Genomic DNA, 17,082 nt, shown 5'->3' with positions numbered 1-17,082 from the left:
GCTGCTATACAAGAATACTAGTGACTGTAAGAAATAAGGTTCAGCTTTCCTGCTCTGCCATAAACAGTTTGTAATTTTGAACATACATAGTGCATCACTGGATTTTACATAAAAATGAAAGCGTATGTCTTAGAATTCTATAAATCAAGCATTCATATTTTGCAGCTAAAGGCAAAAGTAAAAGATAGTGTCAAAACAAAAAGACTGGCTACAAAGGTATTTTAATACTAAAATCAGGAAAGATACTAATTGTTAGAAAAATTGGATTGTCTTCATTTTCTGAACCATGATTCATAATGAAATGCATGAATTTAATCCTTGGCTTAATTACATTGATGCTAACAGTGTGATATGTAAATGTAATTCTGTTTTTTCTAATAGGAGTGCAGTTCACCTTCTACACCTTTCATTTGGAGGATCATCATGACTACTTACTAATAACAGAGAATGGCAGTTTTACACAGCCATTAGCACGTCTGACTGGCTCAGAGCTTCCTTCACCAATCAATGCTGGTCTCTATGGAAATTTCAGGGCTCAGTTGCGCTTTATTTCAGATTTTTCAATATCGTATGAAGGATTTAATATTTCTTTCTCGGGTAAGAAATACTTGCGATACCTGGCTCCTGAAAATTTTTTTTTCAGTATTTTATGTAAAGAGAAAAATAAAAGTTTAAAATTGAAGTGATTTTGATGAATACATATACTAAATCATAAAATTACATAGGTTGTTTCCTAAGCACAACAATTTCAAAGCAAGCAAACCTGTGTGCCTCTGTAGACACATTTCTGCTACATGACAAATAAGATGGCAGTAAACTGTAAGACACATTATCAAGCGAGGAGAGGAAACAGAACTAGTCTAATTTCAGTTAGTGAAATTCCGGATGACCCCAAGTGTCAATTATTTAGGCTTTTATGCTATGCCATTGTTTTCATTTGTTTTATGTACCTGAGACATTTATGGCTCTTACAAGAGTGATAAAGCGTTTTGTGTTATGCACCTTAAAAATGTTGTGAATGTATTCATTAGTCTTACTTTTTAATGTAGCATAATTGCCAATTTAACATTCACGCACTCATTTTGTTTTAAAATCTGAAATCTGTATTGATAGTCAGGTGGAAATATACAGAAATTACTACTGCAAGATTATAAATATGACTGATAGAAAACACGTTCTCGCTCGTACAAGTTGACTTGCTCTCTTGTTTTCAGAGTATAATCTTGAACCTTGTGAAGATCCTGGGATCCCACAATTTGGTAATAGAATAGGATTTAATTTTGGAGTGGGAGATATTCTGACATTCTCCTGTTCATCTGGATATCGTTTAGAAGGTGCATCAGAGATTATTTGTCTTGGTGGTGGCCGACGAGTATGGAGTGCACCTCTGCCAAGGTGTGTGGGTACGTGGTCAGCTGCTTTCATTTGCTTGTATGTGTAGTCATTGTCCATGGATTTGCAGATTTACAGCATGGAAAAGCATGGTAATACACCTCTTACTTTTTAATGTAATCTCATATTCTCTGTATCTCCTTAGTCAAGTTTATTTAATCTTTTCTTAACATATTTAGTATTAGAACTATTGGTGGACTTCATATTCTATACTTGAAAGCATTTCAAATTGAGGGTGCAATGCTTACTCTTCTTATTTTGATTAATAGGTTAGGAAAATTGAGTATTAATTTAAAACAGCATTTACCAGTTCAGATGCCTAATAATTGACTCATTTTTGTCAATGCAAGCTTCCAAGTGATACCTGTATTACAAAATTATGTAAATGTAGTTGGAGCACTTAGACCAGAGTTAACTTCATAAAACTAAGTCCGTGTATGGGAGTGTGGTCAACCTGGGCTTCCTATGTAAATTACAGAACTATATCCTCAGAATATCCTCAGAATATCCTCAGAATACCCTCAGAACAGTTGTTCTGGTTTTAAAATGATGGCTAAGATAACTGACAGGAAACACTTTCTGATGGTTCCTAACACTCTCCACTCATTGTAAAGGTAGTCTACATCTGTAGCTTTGACTAGATACCTAACTTTTAATGGCTAATGTTTTCTGAGTTGAATTCTTCCTAAATCTCTTGATTTTCAGTTCTATTTAGAATTGTTAAAACACCACCAATAAAATCTCTAAAAAGTAGGATAGTTACTTAAGTGTCTGTATTTATTTTATTTATTTAAGAGTATATGCTATAGGGAAAGGTTTATCTATCTTTATCAATGTGCATTTGAAATATTTTTTTTCATACTAAATTATATAATAGTAAAACATAAGTTTCTTTCAGAATCTGATTGTATAATAACTATCGACTGATTATGTGCTTGCTTTTACCCAGTGTTAGTTACTGTATCCTAGTTTTCATGTCCAAACTATTCCTATGCTTACCTTGGTATAACAAAAGTTCTGAATTTGGCATATGCAAAAGTGACATTTATGTATCTCTCTACAGAAGAGATGGTTTAGAAGTTGAGTCAGTGTAAAGCATGAATAAAGTTATTTTTGTAAATATTTGGTGAATTTGTAACCTTAATAATAATGAATGCATGCACAGTTGTGAAGACAGGTTAAATTTTAGTAATAAATTTCTGGAAGTGTTAGTATACTGAAAATGAATTGGTAAATTATCAGTAAAGAAGAACTTGCACAGAAGCATAAATGAAAAAAACTGCTATTTAGTTTTCATGACATAGAAAATAATGTTTACAATTGTGTGTTGGGGGGGGGGAGAAAAGCTAGAACTCAAGGTGTAAATTATTTTCCAGTCAACCTATTTTCTCCTTATCTTTGAAAATGGAATAGTGTCCACTAGAATTACTTAATCAGCCATTTTCCCCCCATAAATATCAAGCCTTTGCCAATTTCATTGTTAATTTATATGCCATAATAATGAAATTCAAATAACTGGAGAGTAGAAATTCCTGTTGACCACTTTTATTGGATTCAGAAATTCACATATTGTTACTGTCGCTCACGTTTGGCATTTTCTGCCAAAATGATTCATGAGGTTTAATGCTTCTGATATCGTATACACTTTCACGTACACACAACCTCACATAGGAACCAATCACTGTTCATAGTATTCGTATTCAGCTTCTCAATACAAGAATACAATACAAGAAAGACACAGAAAAATTGGAACCAGTTTGGTGGTGTGCCACCAAGATGGTTGGAAGCTGGAGCACTGATCCAGTGCTGAAAGGTGAGAGAAATATGTCTTTTCAGCCTGGAGAAGAGACATCTTCGCGAGAACCTAATAGCAGTTCTCAACAGCTGTGAGGAGATCATTAAGAGGATGGAGCAAGGTTCTTCACAGTGGTTTATGACAGAAAGATGAAAGGAAAAGGCATAAATTGAAATAAGAGAGTTTCAGACTGGAAATAAGCGCAACCTCTTCACAAAGAAAATGTTGAATAGTGGAACATACTGCCCAAAGAGGTTGTGCAGTCTCCATCCTTGGAGATTTTCAACATCCAGCTGGTTAAATCCCTCAGCAACCTGGTCTAACATCAGCATTGAGCCTTCCAGCAGGAGGCTGGACTAGAGACATCCTCAGGTCCCTTCCAACTTGAATTTGCCTGTGTTCTTGATCCTACATCCTCTTGATAGGTATAGTTGAGTCCCGTGGGTCATGATATTTCTTCTGTTGTTTTAGTAAATGCTCATAATGAATACCTATGCATTGTTACATATCTTAGCTCTCTACTTTCACCTGTGTCTTGGTCCTTTGATAGTGCAAGTTGCATAATTTTTAACTCATTCTATGATCTTCTCGTATGTGAACCATTTTGGTTTCTTGAAAACAAAATCTTGTGGATATAATGATAGTTCACTACAGAACACCCTTCCAGTAGATGATATGGGTGATATGCACTAGTCTTCGTCCTGTTTGCCGGTGGAGTCCTCCTAACAGCATTTTTGTTGACATGCATAATCAAAGCCTGTTTTGTACCCCGAATCACTTTCATACCACCATGCCAATCTTCATGTCATATTGCACATTTGTGTAACTTCATGCCACAAAAAAACCACTAGTATTCTGGATGTAGCACTGTTCTTAGATAATTTTGGATACTCTGAACACAGGAAAAATTATAGTTACACTTTTGGGCCACAGAGGCACCACACAGAATCTGGCCTTGTTTTGTATCAAAACATATCTATTGTCAGTCTTTTCAGATTTGTGGTCTTTCTTGCCTCTTGCCTCTGGAATTTCTGTACTTATCCACTTACCTATCCTTTTAAGTGAACTTCCTAAAGCTCAACACATTGCTCAAATCTGAGGCCTTACCACTATCAAACAGAAGAGACACAGACAGTACTCACATTAATATATCTTAATCTCATGTTATCATAAGGAAGCCAGCCATACTGGTGGCTTATTCAAAGTTTTTGATCTACTGTTAGTCCTTACATCTTGTGTGCAGTTGATTACTAATCATAAAAGTTTTCATTTATTTTATTGATTTTTTTCTCCTGCTTATTCAGGCAAATTCCCAATTTTTCAAGAACATTCAGAAGGGTATGTTATAGGAGAAGACAAAAGAAGACAAAATAGTAGCAGGAAATTTTGCACTAAACTAATTTTTTGAGACTGCTTTATTTAGTGCTGCGTATTTTTAATAGTCTGAATAGTCTATGAAATGACTGACATAGTCTGAATGTTATAGGATCTTAATCTATGTGATGGGTTGACCCCAGCCGGCAGATGAGTACCCAACCCCGATGCTTGCTTACTCCCTGCAGTGGGATAAGAGAGAGAACAGGAAGGTCAAAAGCAAGGGAAAAAAACCAAACCACAAACTTGTGGGTCAAAATAAAGACAGTTTAATAAGTGATGGGGAAAAAAAAAAAAAAAGACAAAAAAAAGAAGTGATGCAAAGGCAGTCACTCAGACTGATGCCCAGTCGATCCCCAAGCAACAACTACTTTGAAAAAACTCCCACAGTTTTATTGCTGAGCATGACACTATGGCATGAACTATCTCTTCTGTCAGTTCAGGTCAGCTGTCACAGCTGTGTCCCTTCCCAGCCTCTCACATGCTCAGTGGTGGGGCAGCATGAGGAGGCCTTGATGCTGAGCAAGCACGGTTCAGCAATAGCTAAAGCATTGGTGTGTTATCAGCACTGGTTTGGCCACAAATCTAAAACACACACTGTATGGGCTACTATGAATTAACTCCATCCCAGCCAAACCCAGTACAATCTGTTAATAAATAGACATATCAAATGGTTAAAAAAAGAGTCAAGAAACTTTAAATTGCTTGCTTTGAACCTCAACATAGACAGTGAAAAAATTTCTTTTTTGATACTGAGCAATAGATTCTTTAAAGAATACTTAAGGTAAGTATGAATATTTGTTCACTTTTAGCTTTTTCTAGAAGCAAAATCTAAGCTGTGGATAGTCCTAAGTAATAAACATTTTCAGCAATAAATTAGGGGCATGTCTCCAGCTTGTGGTACAGAGCACAGGTGTCACCTTAAGTTTGTGAATATGCATTTCAGTTATTTTCATAAGGTTGTAGCACCCCTGAACTGTTTCTGATGCTTTTGGAGTTCAGATGTCTCTGCCTAGTGCTCTTTATAATTTTCAATGCAATAGTTAGCTTAAAAGAAGCATTTAAATTTCCCTGTAACTATGTTATAGACAAGAACAAACAAGAGCAATTATTGTTGCTTTAAAGGGAAAATAATGGAATAGAAAAAAAAAAACTTTTCTGATAATCAATAATGGAATGAAGATGATTAAAAACCTGTAAGAATACTGTCTTTCCTTAGTTTCATGTTTTCTTTTCATACTTTATTCAAATAATAACCAAATGCAGTGTTCATATTCAGCACACACACTGCTTTCCTGGAATTACCTCTGTTTCTAGTGAAATGTAGAAAGTAATCTCTTTTATGCCAGGAATTCTCATGTCTTTCTTTCTCTCCCCTACCCTCTTTCATTTTCTTTTTTCCTTTCTTTTCTTCGTTCCGTTATAAGGCTGCCCAGTAGCCAAGTTGCATTGCCTTTAATTAATAACTGTTATGTCAGAATTTCTATGTATATGTAAAGAAAATAATCTAGTCTCTTCATAGCTTCCCAACTGTGTAGGGCATTTCCTTTGGCTTCCTCAGGGCCATACAATCTTCCAGTCTGCTAAACCTTAGCTGGAAGACACTGACTTTAAAATCCATTCATTTATGTCATGTTTATTGCATACTTTTCAGATAATATTGTATATGGATCTTTGCTGGTAAAGATTTTTGCTAAGGTGATTTCCCCCCCCCCCCCCCCCCCCCCCCCGTTTACCTATGTAGTTTCATTGCCAAGCTAGAGTTAAGGTACTTTTCAGGGAATACCTGGGGAGTGAAAAATAGAAATGTCTGAAAGGTTATATTGTATGAGAGAAAAAATAAACTCAGTGTTGAACTGAAACACAATTATGTAACCAATGAAGTGAAGTTACTACCATAGATATGTCTGCAGTAATTGCAAAGTCCCTTAATTAGCAGAAGAGCTATTAGCTACCCTCTCTACATCTCATTCCATATTGTTATTAGAGTCTTGCTGCATAGCTTTATCCATTTCTGTGCATACACAAAATTTAAGGCAAAGGTTGTTTTATTATTTTGGGTTTGAAAAAGTGTCCTTTTGCTAGTTTTAACTGAGTTTTCTTTTATTATGTGGAATGTTTTGGCAGCATGAATACTCAGTTTAAGGTCTGTGATATTGACTTGTAAATGTGTCATTGATTCCTCTCAGAACAAATTAATCCTAATCTTTCTTTTGCTTATCAGAAGTAAATTTATTCCTTTAAATATGTCTCCTATCTTTTCTGAGTATGTTATATTTCTGTTATTTTCTCCAGGGATAGAATATCCTGAACAAAGCAAAGTACAGCCATTGAGGGCTCACTGTCTATTAGTATAATGGCATTATAATGTGATAAGCACTTTCTTAACATTTCTTATGTATTTTAATATTTTACATAAAGTTTTAACTATTCCTGTTCACTGTGTAGAAATTTTCACTAAGTTCCAACAGCTGTCAGGTTATTTTGTGTTTTGGTTTGGTTGTGGGGTTTTGTGTTTTAGAGTTGTTTTGTTTGTTTGTTGGTTTGTTCTATGAGAATGCTGTAGTTATTTAAAGGCAAATTGTGCACATTGGTTGTTTAAATTCTCCTAATACAGAAGATGTATTTAATATATTTTACCTTGTTAATACTAATGCAGCTCATTTGTCATGCTATTTCTCTATCCTCCTTTGGTTGATTGTAGTGCAGGAGCGTGTTGTTTAAAGAATATGGGACTCTTCCCCATTCTTATCAGCTAGCGCTATTAATCATGAAAAATAATAGTAATAGTGTAAATAATTGTTTCTAATAAGGATTTCTTTCTCATTTGTCCATTTTAGTAGAAACATCAACTTGCTGTAAAATTATGTGTGGGCCTTAAATACAGGACCTTCCCAAATCTGACAATAGTGTCTTTCATTATAACATAAACAATGCAGACAGAAAACCACCAAAAAAGTATGTGCAAAGTATACTGAAAGTAAATTTAATATGCAGACAGCCACATGAATCTTTTGATGTTCAGATCAACTCTGATGTAGATGCATGTACTACAGTGTGAGAGACTGAAAGAGTTAATGTCTTAAACATTGTGGTGGGGGAAGTTCTACAATACATAATAAGAAATTGCAGTTAGTAATTTTTGACTCTATGAAAGGAAATCTGGTCTTTTGGAACAATGTGAAAAAAGTAAAAAACACTATTCTTATGATTGAAGAAGACAATGTTCCTTTCATTTTCTTCACCAGCATAGGGTTCCTGTATTTAACTCTTTCAGGATACCGAAACCACCTGGAAAACTTTTGATCACCTCATAACTCAGGTTATTCAAGGAAAGAATGCTTCAGTCACAACTGAATCCTTTCAGAATTGTCTTGTTATCCTCTGTTTTGCTGTCTTGTTTTGACAAGAGTCTGTCTTCTTGCTTACATCTGCCATCAGTTGAAGAGATAGAACTTCTGAAGATTAACAGTTTTATAAGAAACAGTTTCTTGAGCACTGAATTTAGAAACACTTTCTGAAGTGACTGTTGATTTGCAGTCTACTGCCACTGTTGGTTAAAGATAAAATCCTTCTTACAATGCTTCCACTTACACACCCAGTCAAGCTGTTGCAATGCTCTTAGTCTCCCAACCAAGAGACATCTTTTCAAAATACAGAAGTGTTATTTCTAGCTCTTATCTCTTGATTCCAAGGGATTGTCTTGAAGAAAACAATGTCTGAATTTCAACCTGTAGCAATACGTCACATTTTTTTGTTTGCTAATTATTTATAGTGAAGATTTCATCAGCTGAATTGTGAGAAACCTTGCAAAATTCTCCTAATAAAGCATTTTTTTAAAAAAGCCATTCATTGAAGAATTGTTTTCAAATGGTTAAATTACCCAAACAGATGCATTTCATTCCTTGGTTACAATAACAATGGCACTTTACATGATTACAGAATTTAAATACACTAATAATAAGTAGTTTAAACTCATCTGTTTTATTATGGAAATGTGCAATGAACACACATTCATAACCAAAAGCATAACAGTAATTTCTTATAAATAGCTCATTATATCAGTATTTTCTTTTCATTATTTTTCTTTGAGTTTTTGTTTATTTTCCTTTCTAATATTGAAACGATTCTATATTTCTGCTGAAGTCCAGAAACAGTGATTTACTGCAATCTTAGTGTTACATCCTTGTACTTTATATGAGGCTGAATTAAAATCTTTGTGGAAACATAGGTGGATGTTGGCATATTCTCCCTGTTTCTTTTTTTTCCTACAAGCAAAGTGTATAGGGTAGGTTCTAAGTTTCAGCTGAAATAAGTGGATTTAAAACAAACAAACAAACTTTCTCATTAAAGCAACCTGAATTTCATCTCTGTTGAATAGGGAATGTTACTAAAATGAAACATTAAGGAAGTGCAGACATGTTAGTAATTTCTGATAAAAGCTCTAAGTATGTTTTTAAAGGATGGTTGCAGACTTTCTGTTCCTCTGTGGTTTTTCTGTTACTTCTGAAATACCGTTTTATCCCTTCTTTTCTCTCTTCTATATTGCCCTCTTTATGCATTTTCCCTTAATTTTATCCTCGTTTGCCTCTTCAGTCTCTTTTTTTCTGTCACCCACCATAATGCCTGTTAAAATTCTTTTCCGAACACTTTAAACAAAATATTTGTATTATTTATATTTATTCTAATCTTAAGAACTCAGTTAACATTTTTTTCCCTGACACTTTTTTACTCAGCGCTTAACTGCACATAGAAGTAGTATGGTTTGTTTTGGGTTCCTGTGGCGGCATTTTGGTAGCGGGGGAGGGGCCGCAGGGCCGGCTCCTGTGAGAAGCTGCTGGAAGTTTCCCCGGCTCCAAGTCGGACCCGACTCTGGCCCAGGCCGAGCCCGTCAGTGACGGTGGCAGCGCCTCTGGGAGAACAGATTTCAGAAGGGGAACCTGCAGTGAGTGGGGGATTGGAATGTGAGAGGAACCCCTCTGCAGACACCGAGGTCAGTGAGGAAGGAGAGGAGGAGGAGGAGCGGGGGAGGAGGGGATGCCCCCACAGCCGTGATGAGTCGGCAGGCTGTCCCCCCCCAGCCCAGGGAGGGGAGCGGGGGAGCGGATGCCCACCTGCAGCCCGGGGAGAGAGGAGCCCACGCCTTGAGGAGGAAGGAGCGGCAGAGACCAGGTGTGGAGAACTGACCCCAACTCCCATTCACAGTCCTCCTGGGCTGCTGGGGGGACGAGTAGAGAAAACCGGGAGTTGAGCCAGGAAGGAGGGAGGGGTGGGGGGAAGGTGTCTTAAGATTTGGTTTTACTTCCCATTATCCTTGGTTTGATTTGATTCGTATTAAATTAAATTGATTTTGTTTTTTTCCCCAAGTTGAGTCTGTCTTTTGCCCGAGACTGTAATTAGTGAGTGATCCCTCCCTCTCCTTGTCTTGACCCACGAGTGTTTTTTTATATTTTGTCCTCCTCATCCCACTGGGGCCAGGGTGGGGGGATGAGTGAGCAAGAGTCTTCATGGTGCTTTGTTGCTGGCTTATTCCACAACATGATCTTTTTTACTTATGCTACAGTATTAACATCAAAGAATAGAAGGCAACTATAGGTTACCTGAAGTTCCATGTAATTTTAAGCAACATAGCTCTCTGTTCACGTTTACAGAGAGAAGTGGAGGTTGGCAGATAGAACTATCTATGGTATAGTTTAAAAAGTCTTACAATATTAATAACGTATCTTCCCTGTTTGATTCAGCACTTATTCAGAACTATACTGCTGGTGTTTGTGTGTTTGGTATTTCATGGTTTGTTTTTTTTTTTTAAAGTCATAATTTGCGCTGACAGTTGGCAAGGAGAGAAGCCAGGATCTAACTGTTGATTTTGTGAGAATCCCTCTGAGAAGTACACAAAAGAAGCTACTGTTGTAGGCTCCAGGGCGTGGTTCCGTGGAACTGCAGTGGTATAACTGAATGCTATGGGAGAAGTTATTTTATACTGTGGTTTTCAAGACTACTGTTACTAAACTGCTCTCTTGTCTGCTAACACGAGGGTTGTGATCATACATAAAGTGACAGAATGGTTTGGGTTGGAAGGGACCTTTGAAGATCATCTAGTCCACCCCCCTGCCATGGGCAGGGACACCTTCCACTAGACAAGGTTGCTCAAAGCCCCATCCAGCCTGACACTGAACACTTCCAATGATGGGGCATCCACAACTTGGAACACAACATTCTCCTTCTAAATTAAGAAAAGGACAATCAAGGTGATAAATACTATGACATGAAAAATTTCCTTATTCATAACAGAAAACCTAGCATGGTTCTCAAATGTTAGTTAAAAATACTGTAACAATTGGCTCACTGCTGTGTTCAGATTTTAAAAAAAATTGGTTTGAATTACAATTCTGACAAAAACAGAGTTGTTGGATCAACTTAATACCATAATTACCTTGTGCCTTTTGACTTTTCTCTCTCTCTGGAATGGGAAAGGATATCCCACAAACTTGGAATTACAATCATCTTATTCCTTTGTGTGGTAATTCAAACTGACCTATGCATCTTCAGAGCAGCAAATAACTATTTATTTGAAAATGAAGTAAAAGGATGGACATGATTATGGGGACTAGAAGGTTTTCCACTTCTGCCTAGATTGTGTGTATCCAACTGTTCTAACACAAAGTGATGACACCTGAATTATTTGGGTACTTTTTCTGTATCACTATTGAATTAAACATTGTCATCAAGCATTTCTTCTGCTTTGATCTGTGCCTGATTTGACTTTCTGCACCATGTTTGTTTTAGCTGTGTACAGAAAGAATAGTTAATCAATGGGGTTTTGTCATGTAGTGTACAAATTTCATATATAAAATATATATTTCAATAGCCTCGATTTTGCTCAAAGAAGTCTGGTGAGGGAATTATCATAATGCTAAAAACCAATAATACCTCTTAAAATAGATACCATAGATTGTTTAAACATATTTTCAAACCATTAAAAGTACCACTTAGTTTCACACAATACAATTCTTATTCTGTGAAATTAAAAATCTGTTTATTTCCCAGGTTAAAATAACTGGGGTGCATTCTCATGAGACTGGGTAAAATAAATGGCAAGAATATTGAAGTGATCCTGAAAACTAACTTAAACCCAGAAAATTTAGTGTTACAGTTAAATTTAAAATTAATCTAAATCTGTTACAAAGAGAGAAAATGCTCTTGTTCTTGCACTGTAATCACCAGATATCAAGACTAAATAAAAAGGGAAGGAAGAATTCTAATAGTTTTTCAGTGTTAATTTCAAATACTGGTACCTCAGCGATAAAAATGTCTTAATTTTAATTATGTAAGTAGTCCAAAATACAACAGTAAATGAAAGTTAGTTACTAATGGCCAATGTAGCATTGCCACAAGTTTTTATGTTTTCCGGAGGGGGGGGGGGGGAGTAGACGGACAGTTATTAAACTTAATTACCGAAGTCCTCAATTATAAGGTTTCTTTTTTGAAATAATAACAGTATTACTTGGAAACACTTTCTTATTTTTATTTTTAACTCCTAATCTTAAATCCATTTCATTCCTTTTTCTTTCCCGCCCTGCCCCCGCCGGGACTTACTATTTTTCTACTTGTTTCTTAACAAAATTATTTTTTTCTGTTGTTTAGCTGGTAGATACAGCATAACTCTTTTTCTAGTGTAATTTATGCCATTGACTATGTTGTTTATTTTAGTAAATTAATGTTAGAAAAAAATTCTCTTTTTTTTATTAATCTGTGTAAAAATGTGTGTATCTGCACGTATGTATATTTATACATGTGCATGTATATATAAATATATACAGATATAAACTTCTAGAACACTTTTACTTTCATTTAATTCACAAGTCTTTATGAATTTCTGTGTTGGAGAAGTAAAAACGAGTATATTTCCTCCAAAACAAAATTCAAGAAAGATCCTTTAAAACATTAAAGTTATGGAATGTGCCATTAATTATGATTATAACTCTCCATATTATTTAACATACTTTAATAAAAGTACTGCAATTTAGAAATATTCTTGTAGCCTTCAGTCACTGTCATGAACATGTATTTAGAATTAGATTTTAGATATCAATAAATGTTAAAATGTTGAACTAGGTTGCATTAACATTCCCATTATCACTATTACTAAAAATATTTGTTTTCTATTAAAATATACCTTAACATTTTCTTTTAATTGCAGCTGAATGTGGAGCCTCCACGACAAATAATGAAGGAATCTTACTGTCCCCAAATTATCCTCTTAACTATGAAAACAACCATGAATGTATTTATAGCATTCAGGTACAAGCGGGGAAAGGAATCAATATTTCTGCCAGAACATTTCACTTAGCCCAAGGAGATGTTCTTAAGGTATGTAATCATATAACTTGTTACTTCTAAACTTGTAGTTCCTCATATAGTTGAAGTTTATCTGTTTGTGATAGTACAGTATCAGGTAAGTTTATGTGAGCGTCTCTTAGAAAATATGTATCTAAACCAGGTCCATTTCTAAAAAGTTAAAAATTAGGCAACCTGAGGTGTTTCTGTAATCCATCTCTTAACATATAATTTTCTGGCCACATATAATTAAAAAAGAGATTGGAACTGTAAATTAAATATTGCCTTAATGTGTATTTGTATTCTATTATTAGTGTTAAATATTCATCATTTACATCTTTTATAAATTCCGTTTTCTTCATCAGTATCTTTATAACTTGAGCTGTGATCTAAACATGATAAACATTACACCCAGAAGCTTAATTTAATATACTATCTATGTACTACATTTTGTACATGAGGTTTATACTTTAAATGACTCTGTTGTTACAGACCACGTAAGATCTCCTGCAAAATGATAATACAGCAATTACATGCAAAGAGAATTTTTGCATTAAATAAAGAAACAACAAAGGCAAAACCAGGATACTAGAACATTCAAGAGTGTTTTAGAGTGATTTCGCTCTATAGATTCAGTAGCCTTTACTTTGATTTGTTCGCAGATTTTATTAATGTATTCCCCAAAACATACCTTTTCAGAGGCATATATTGGTTAGTCAACTACATATTTAAAGCTGATGATGATCAGGGTAAGTGTCTTTTAGCACATACCAACTAAATGCAATAAGATATCCATAAAAAGGATTAAATGATAGTCTAATATTTTGGAATACTCAATTTAATTAAATCAAATGAACAAGAGGTACAATGCCAATCATCTTTGAGTAAAAAAAAAAGAAAAAGTTTTTCTGCCATGTAGTTATTAAAATGAGAAGTGTTATGGGAAGATACATTTCTAAGAAACAACTATGATTCAGACTGGGGTTTATCTCATCTAACTTTAGCCATCTGAGCATTGGGTTAGGATTTCTGTCATGAGTTGTCAGACATAGGCACTTCCAAAAGGAGTTAATTATACCTAAGGCATAAGCGGACCTAAACTACCAATGTAAGATGAAATTGGGCAGCAAGAATAAAAAAAAAAAAAAAAAAAAAGTGGTTTTAAATCAAAATAAGTGTTATGTTCATCTTAAAACAAAACACAAGCAAACCAAAATAAACCAGAGGCTACTAGATGTGCAGCATGCACAGGTATGTTTATTTTATTCTGGCCTTACTGCTTATTTCAGAACCAAGTAGATACCTTTTAATTTTTACATTAATTAATACAGAAAGATTTAATTTGAAAGATGCTTAGTATTTACTAACTTATAAATAGCATGGCAAAAAAATGAACAAAACCCCCCAGTTTATTCAAGTTGCTGTTAAAACATCCAGATGATGTATGCAAGTATGCCATTTTAACAGTTTTGGAATTTCTTAATGAAGCAGAAAAATTAGTTAAGTTATGGCAAGGTGTTTAAATTAACCAACATTAGCATAAGAATTGAATTCAGGTCTTACATTTGAGCTTGAATCCTTATCCACCCAAATCACTATCCTAATATTTCTGTCCACGTTTTTCATGCCCATCCAATAAAAGTATATGGCTGCATTTTCCTCAGGACTTTCTAGGTTGAAACCATTCAACTCTGTTACCTTAGTGTAAAAGTCATAGCACTGTAGGGAGGAAGCTACCGTTATATACAGTTATCTAAACTTTTTTTATATATATATGACTATGAATATAGAGCAATTAAAACTATTTTTTTCTTTTTTTCTTCCTTAATCATTTAATGCACATACAATTGTGAAAAGATCTAGGCACTTAAGTTTTCTCAAGTGCCATTCCAACCATGTGCACTAGAGATGTTTAACTAGAAAATGTTAACTCAGAGTTAAAGGTAAAATTCTATTTTAATATTGCTACTCAATTAATATGAACTTAAGAGTAATGCCAAATTAATTATAAATGGAGGGAAGCCACCACTCTGCTGTAAATGTCTGTGGCAGAAATAATTTGCTGTGTTTTGCAGGTATATCTATTAGATGAAAGTAATATCTAGTAATTAGAGTGTTTGTTTTTCAAATCAGCAGCCTTGAATTATAATAATGAGCTGAAGTCCCTTCCAATCTATTAAAAAAAAAACCAACCTACAAGAAGTGTTCTTTATTATGATTATTACTTTTTTGAGCCTGATATTGTAGCAAGATAGAGGCACTTGACCTTTAATATTGTGGGAAGTAATGGTATCTGTGGAACCCATTGTGCCTCTTCTTGCCTCATCTCTCAGATGAAGCTCTTACAAATTGTCTTAATTCCATCGGACTCTTTTTTCATGTGTTCATCTGATAAAGGAGTCTTTTTTCAGGAAATACAAATCAGCAGTCACACATTCCAAAACTTTTATCATGGAAACAGTTCTGAAGTTGTCTATTGATCCCTATTATTGATTGCTTCTCATCTCCAGGAGCTGAAAAAGAATCAGTGGAAGATTTGGTGTGTGACTGATTTGGGAATATGCCTAGTATTTATCATTAATCTCTTCAAGATCAGGAAAGTAGTCTTGGTTATCCACATTTTTTTTCCTTTATTCTCTTGGACTGATTTACATTAATACCAGTAAAATATCTTTGAAGATAAGTTTGCAGGAACTTCCTTTTATTTTTGTAGAACCAGTAACTAAAATGAAAAAAGGGAAGATACTGCTTAATTTGCCTATTTTGCTGACTGTGGAGAAGACAGTTTTGGCTACAGGAGTAGGACATTAGTGTTATACTTTAGTTTTATGTGAATCAATAATAGTCAACAAATGCTGTAAACCTATCTAATATATATCACTACTTTGTAAATGTACATAAAAGTTAATGCCTTGACCAAACTCTTAGAAATCTCTGAGGTAAGTAAAGAATAACGAAGTTTTCTAGAATGAAAAATGGCAGTGGAAGGAAGTTAAGTAAAAAAAAAGGATTATCATCCAGTCTTGCAGCAAACAGCTGAGTGACGTATAGTGAGTACACAGTTCCCTTTTAACTATAAACTAGGGAGGGTAAGGAATTCACCATTTGGAAACCAAGATATTTAAACAACAGCTTCCAGACAGGGCTTCCTTTCCCCAAACACAAATGAAGCAGCTCCTTAATGTTTCATAGTTAAAGCTCAGTTTTTTAGCTACAGACTTTGGTTAAGAAATGGATAATGCATCTCTGATCTTCAGAACTGATAGATGAGAATGTTGGCAAAGTTAATCATGTACTTTGTGTTACTTTTTCTGTCAGCTAATATTTTAGATTACTAGAGCTATGCAGATAAAATTCCATTCAAAGTCTGAATAGACTGAATATTCTACTAACCTTCTGATGTTGTTTAATCAAGTCATGGGGTCTGCTGCTTACCACATGAATTAACTGACCATGGATCAAATCTATACCTGACAAGCACTGTGAGTGAAACAATGAAACAGCTGCTTTGGGAATATAGCATTAGAGGGAAACAGCATATTTAACACAAATAAATAACTGCCCTTACAACTGCCCTTACTGTTACTCCCCAGCCAGAGAAGGTAACTCTTACTTACCAATTCTGAACTGGTATAGGACAGAGGTTTCAGAACATATAATTTGTTATTAATTTGCTTCATTTAGTATGCAATTCTGTTTTTTTCTTTTTGATGTAACTGCTCCGGCTACTTATATTAATGTTGTAGGTGGTTTTTTTTGTTTGGTTGGTTGTTTTTTGTTGGAAACTGTAAGAAATATATAAGTCTCTCTGTTTTTTTTTTGTGTGTGTAGGGCTATAAACTGCTCTTGATAGCACCATATCGTGTTTTACTATTCATGAAAGTTTCATGAAGGCATATGAAGAATTTAAGATCTGTATAGTCATTATATGCCAATCCATTTAATATTAATCTCAGAAACTGTATAACAATTCTTTCATTCTTTGTAATTGTACTGATAGCTGAGTTTGTGCACTCCACAGAATTCCAATTTTTTAGAGTAAACTGCTTATGTGGGAGGCAGGGAAAAAGAATACATGGTTTCCAAAGTATGAGAACATTTCTACCTGCTTTTTTTCCCTGCTTTTATCTCCCTCCACCAGTTTTTCTTCTAAACTCCATAGTCTTTGATAGCTGTAAGCAAAC

At 34.8% G+C, this 17,082-nt stretch overlaps 1 protein-coding gene across 3 annotated transcripts in view; it reads left to right on the top strand.

Moving 5' to 3' along the window:
- Window positions 1-17,082, top strand: part of CSMD3 (CUB and Sushi multiple domains 3) — a 749,348-nt gene that overhangs the window by 471,629 nt on the left and 260,637 nt on the right. For all 3 annotated transcript variants that reach the window (XM_075024389.1, XM_075024388.1, XM_075024387.1), the window contains 3 exons: window positions 382-597; window positions 1,215-1,403; window positions 12,762-12,931. In XM_075024389.1, coding sequence (XP_074880490.1) covers window positions 382-597; window positions 1,215-1,403; window positions 12,762-12,931 — 575 coding nt within the window. The remainder of the gene's footprint in view (window positions 1-381; window positions 598-1,214; window positions 1,404-12,761; window positions 12,932-17,082) is intronic.

This window comes from Buteo buteo, chromosome 3 (genome assembly GCF_964188355.1).
Source record: "Buteo buteo chromosome 3, bButBut1.hap1.1, whole genome shotgun sequence".
Taxonomy (NCBI): Eukaryota; Metazoa; Chordata; class Aves; order Accipitriformes; family Accipitridae; genus Buteo; species Buteo buteo.
Note: the sequence above shows the minus strand (reverse complement) of the source record. Positions and strands in the feature narration are given on the sequence as shown.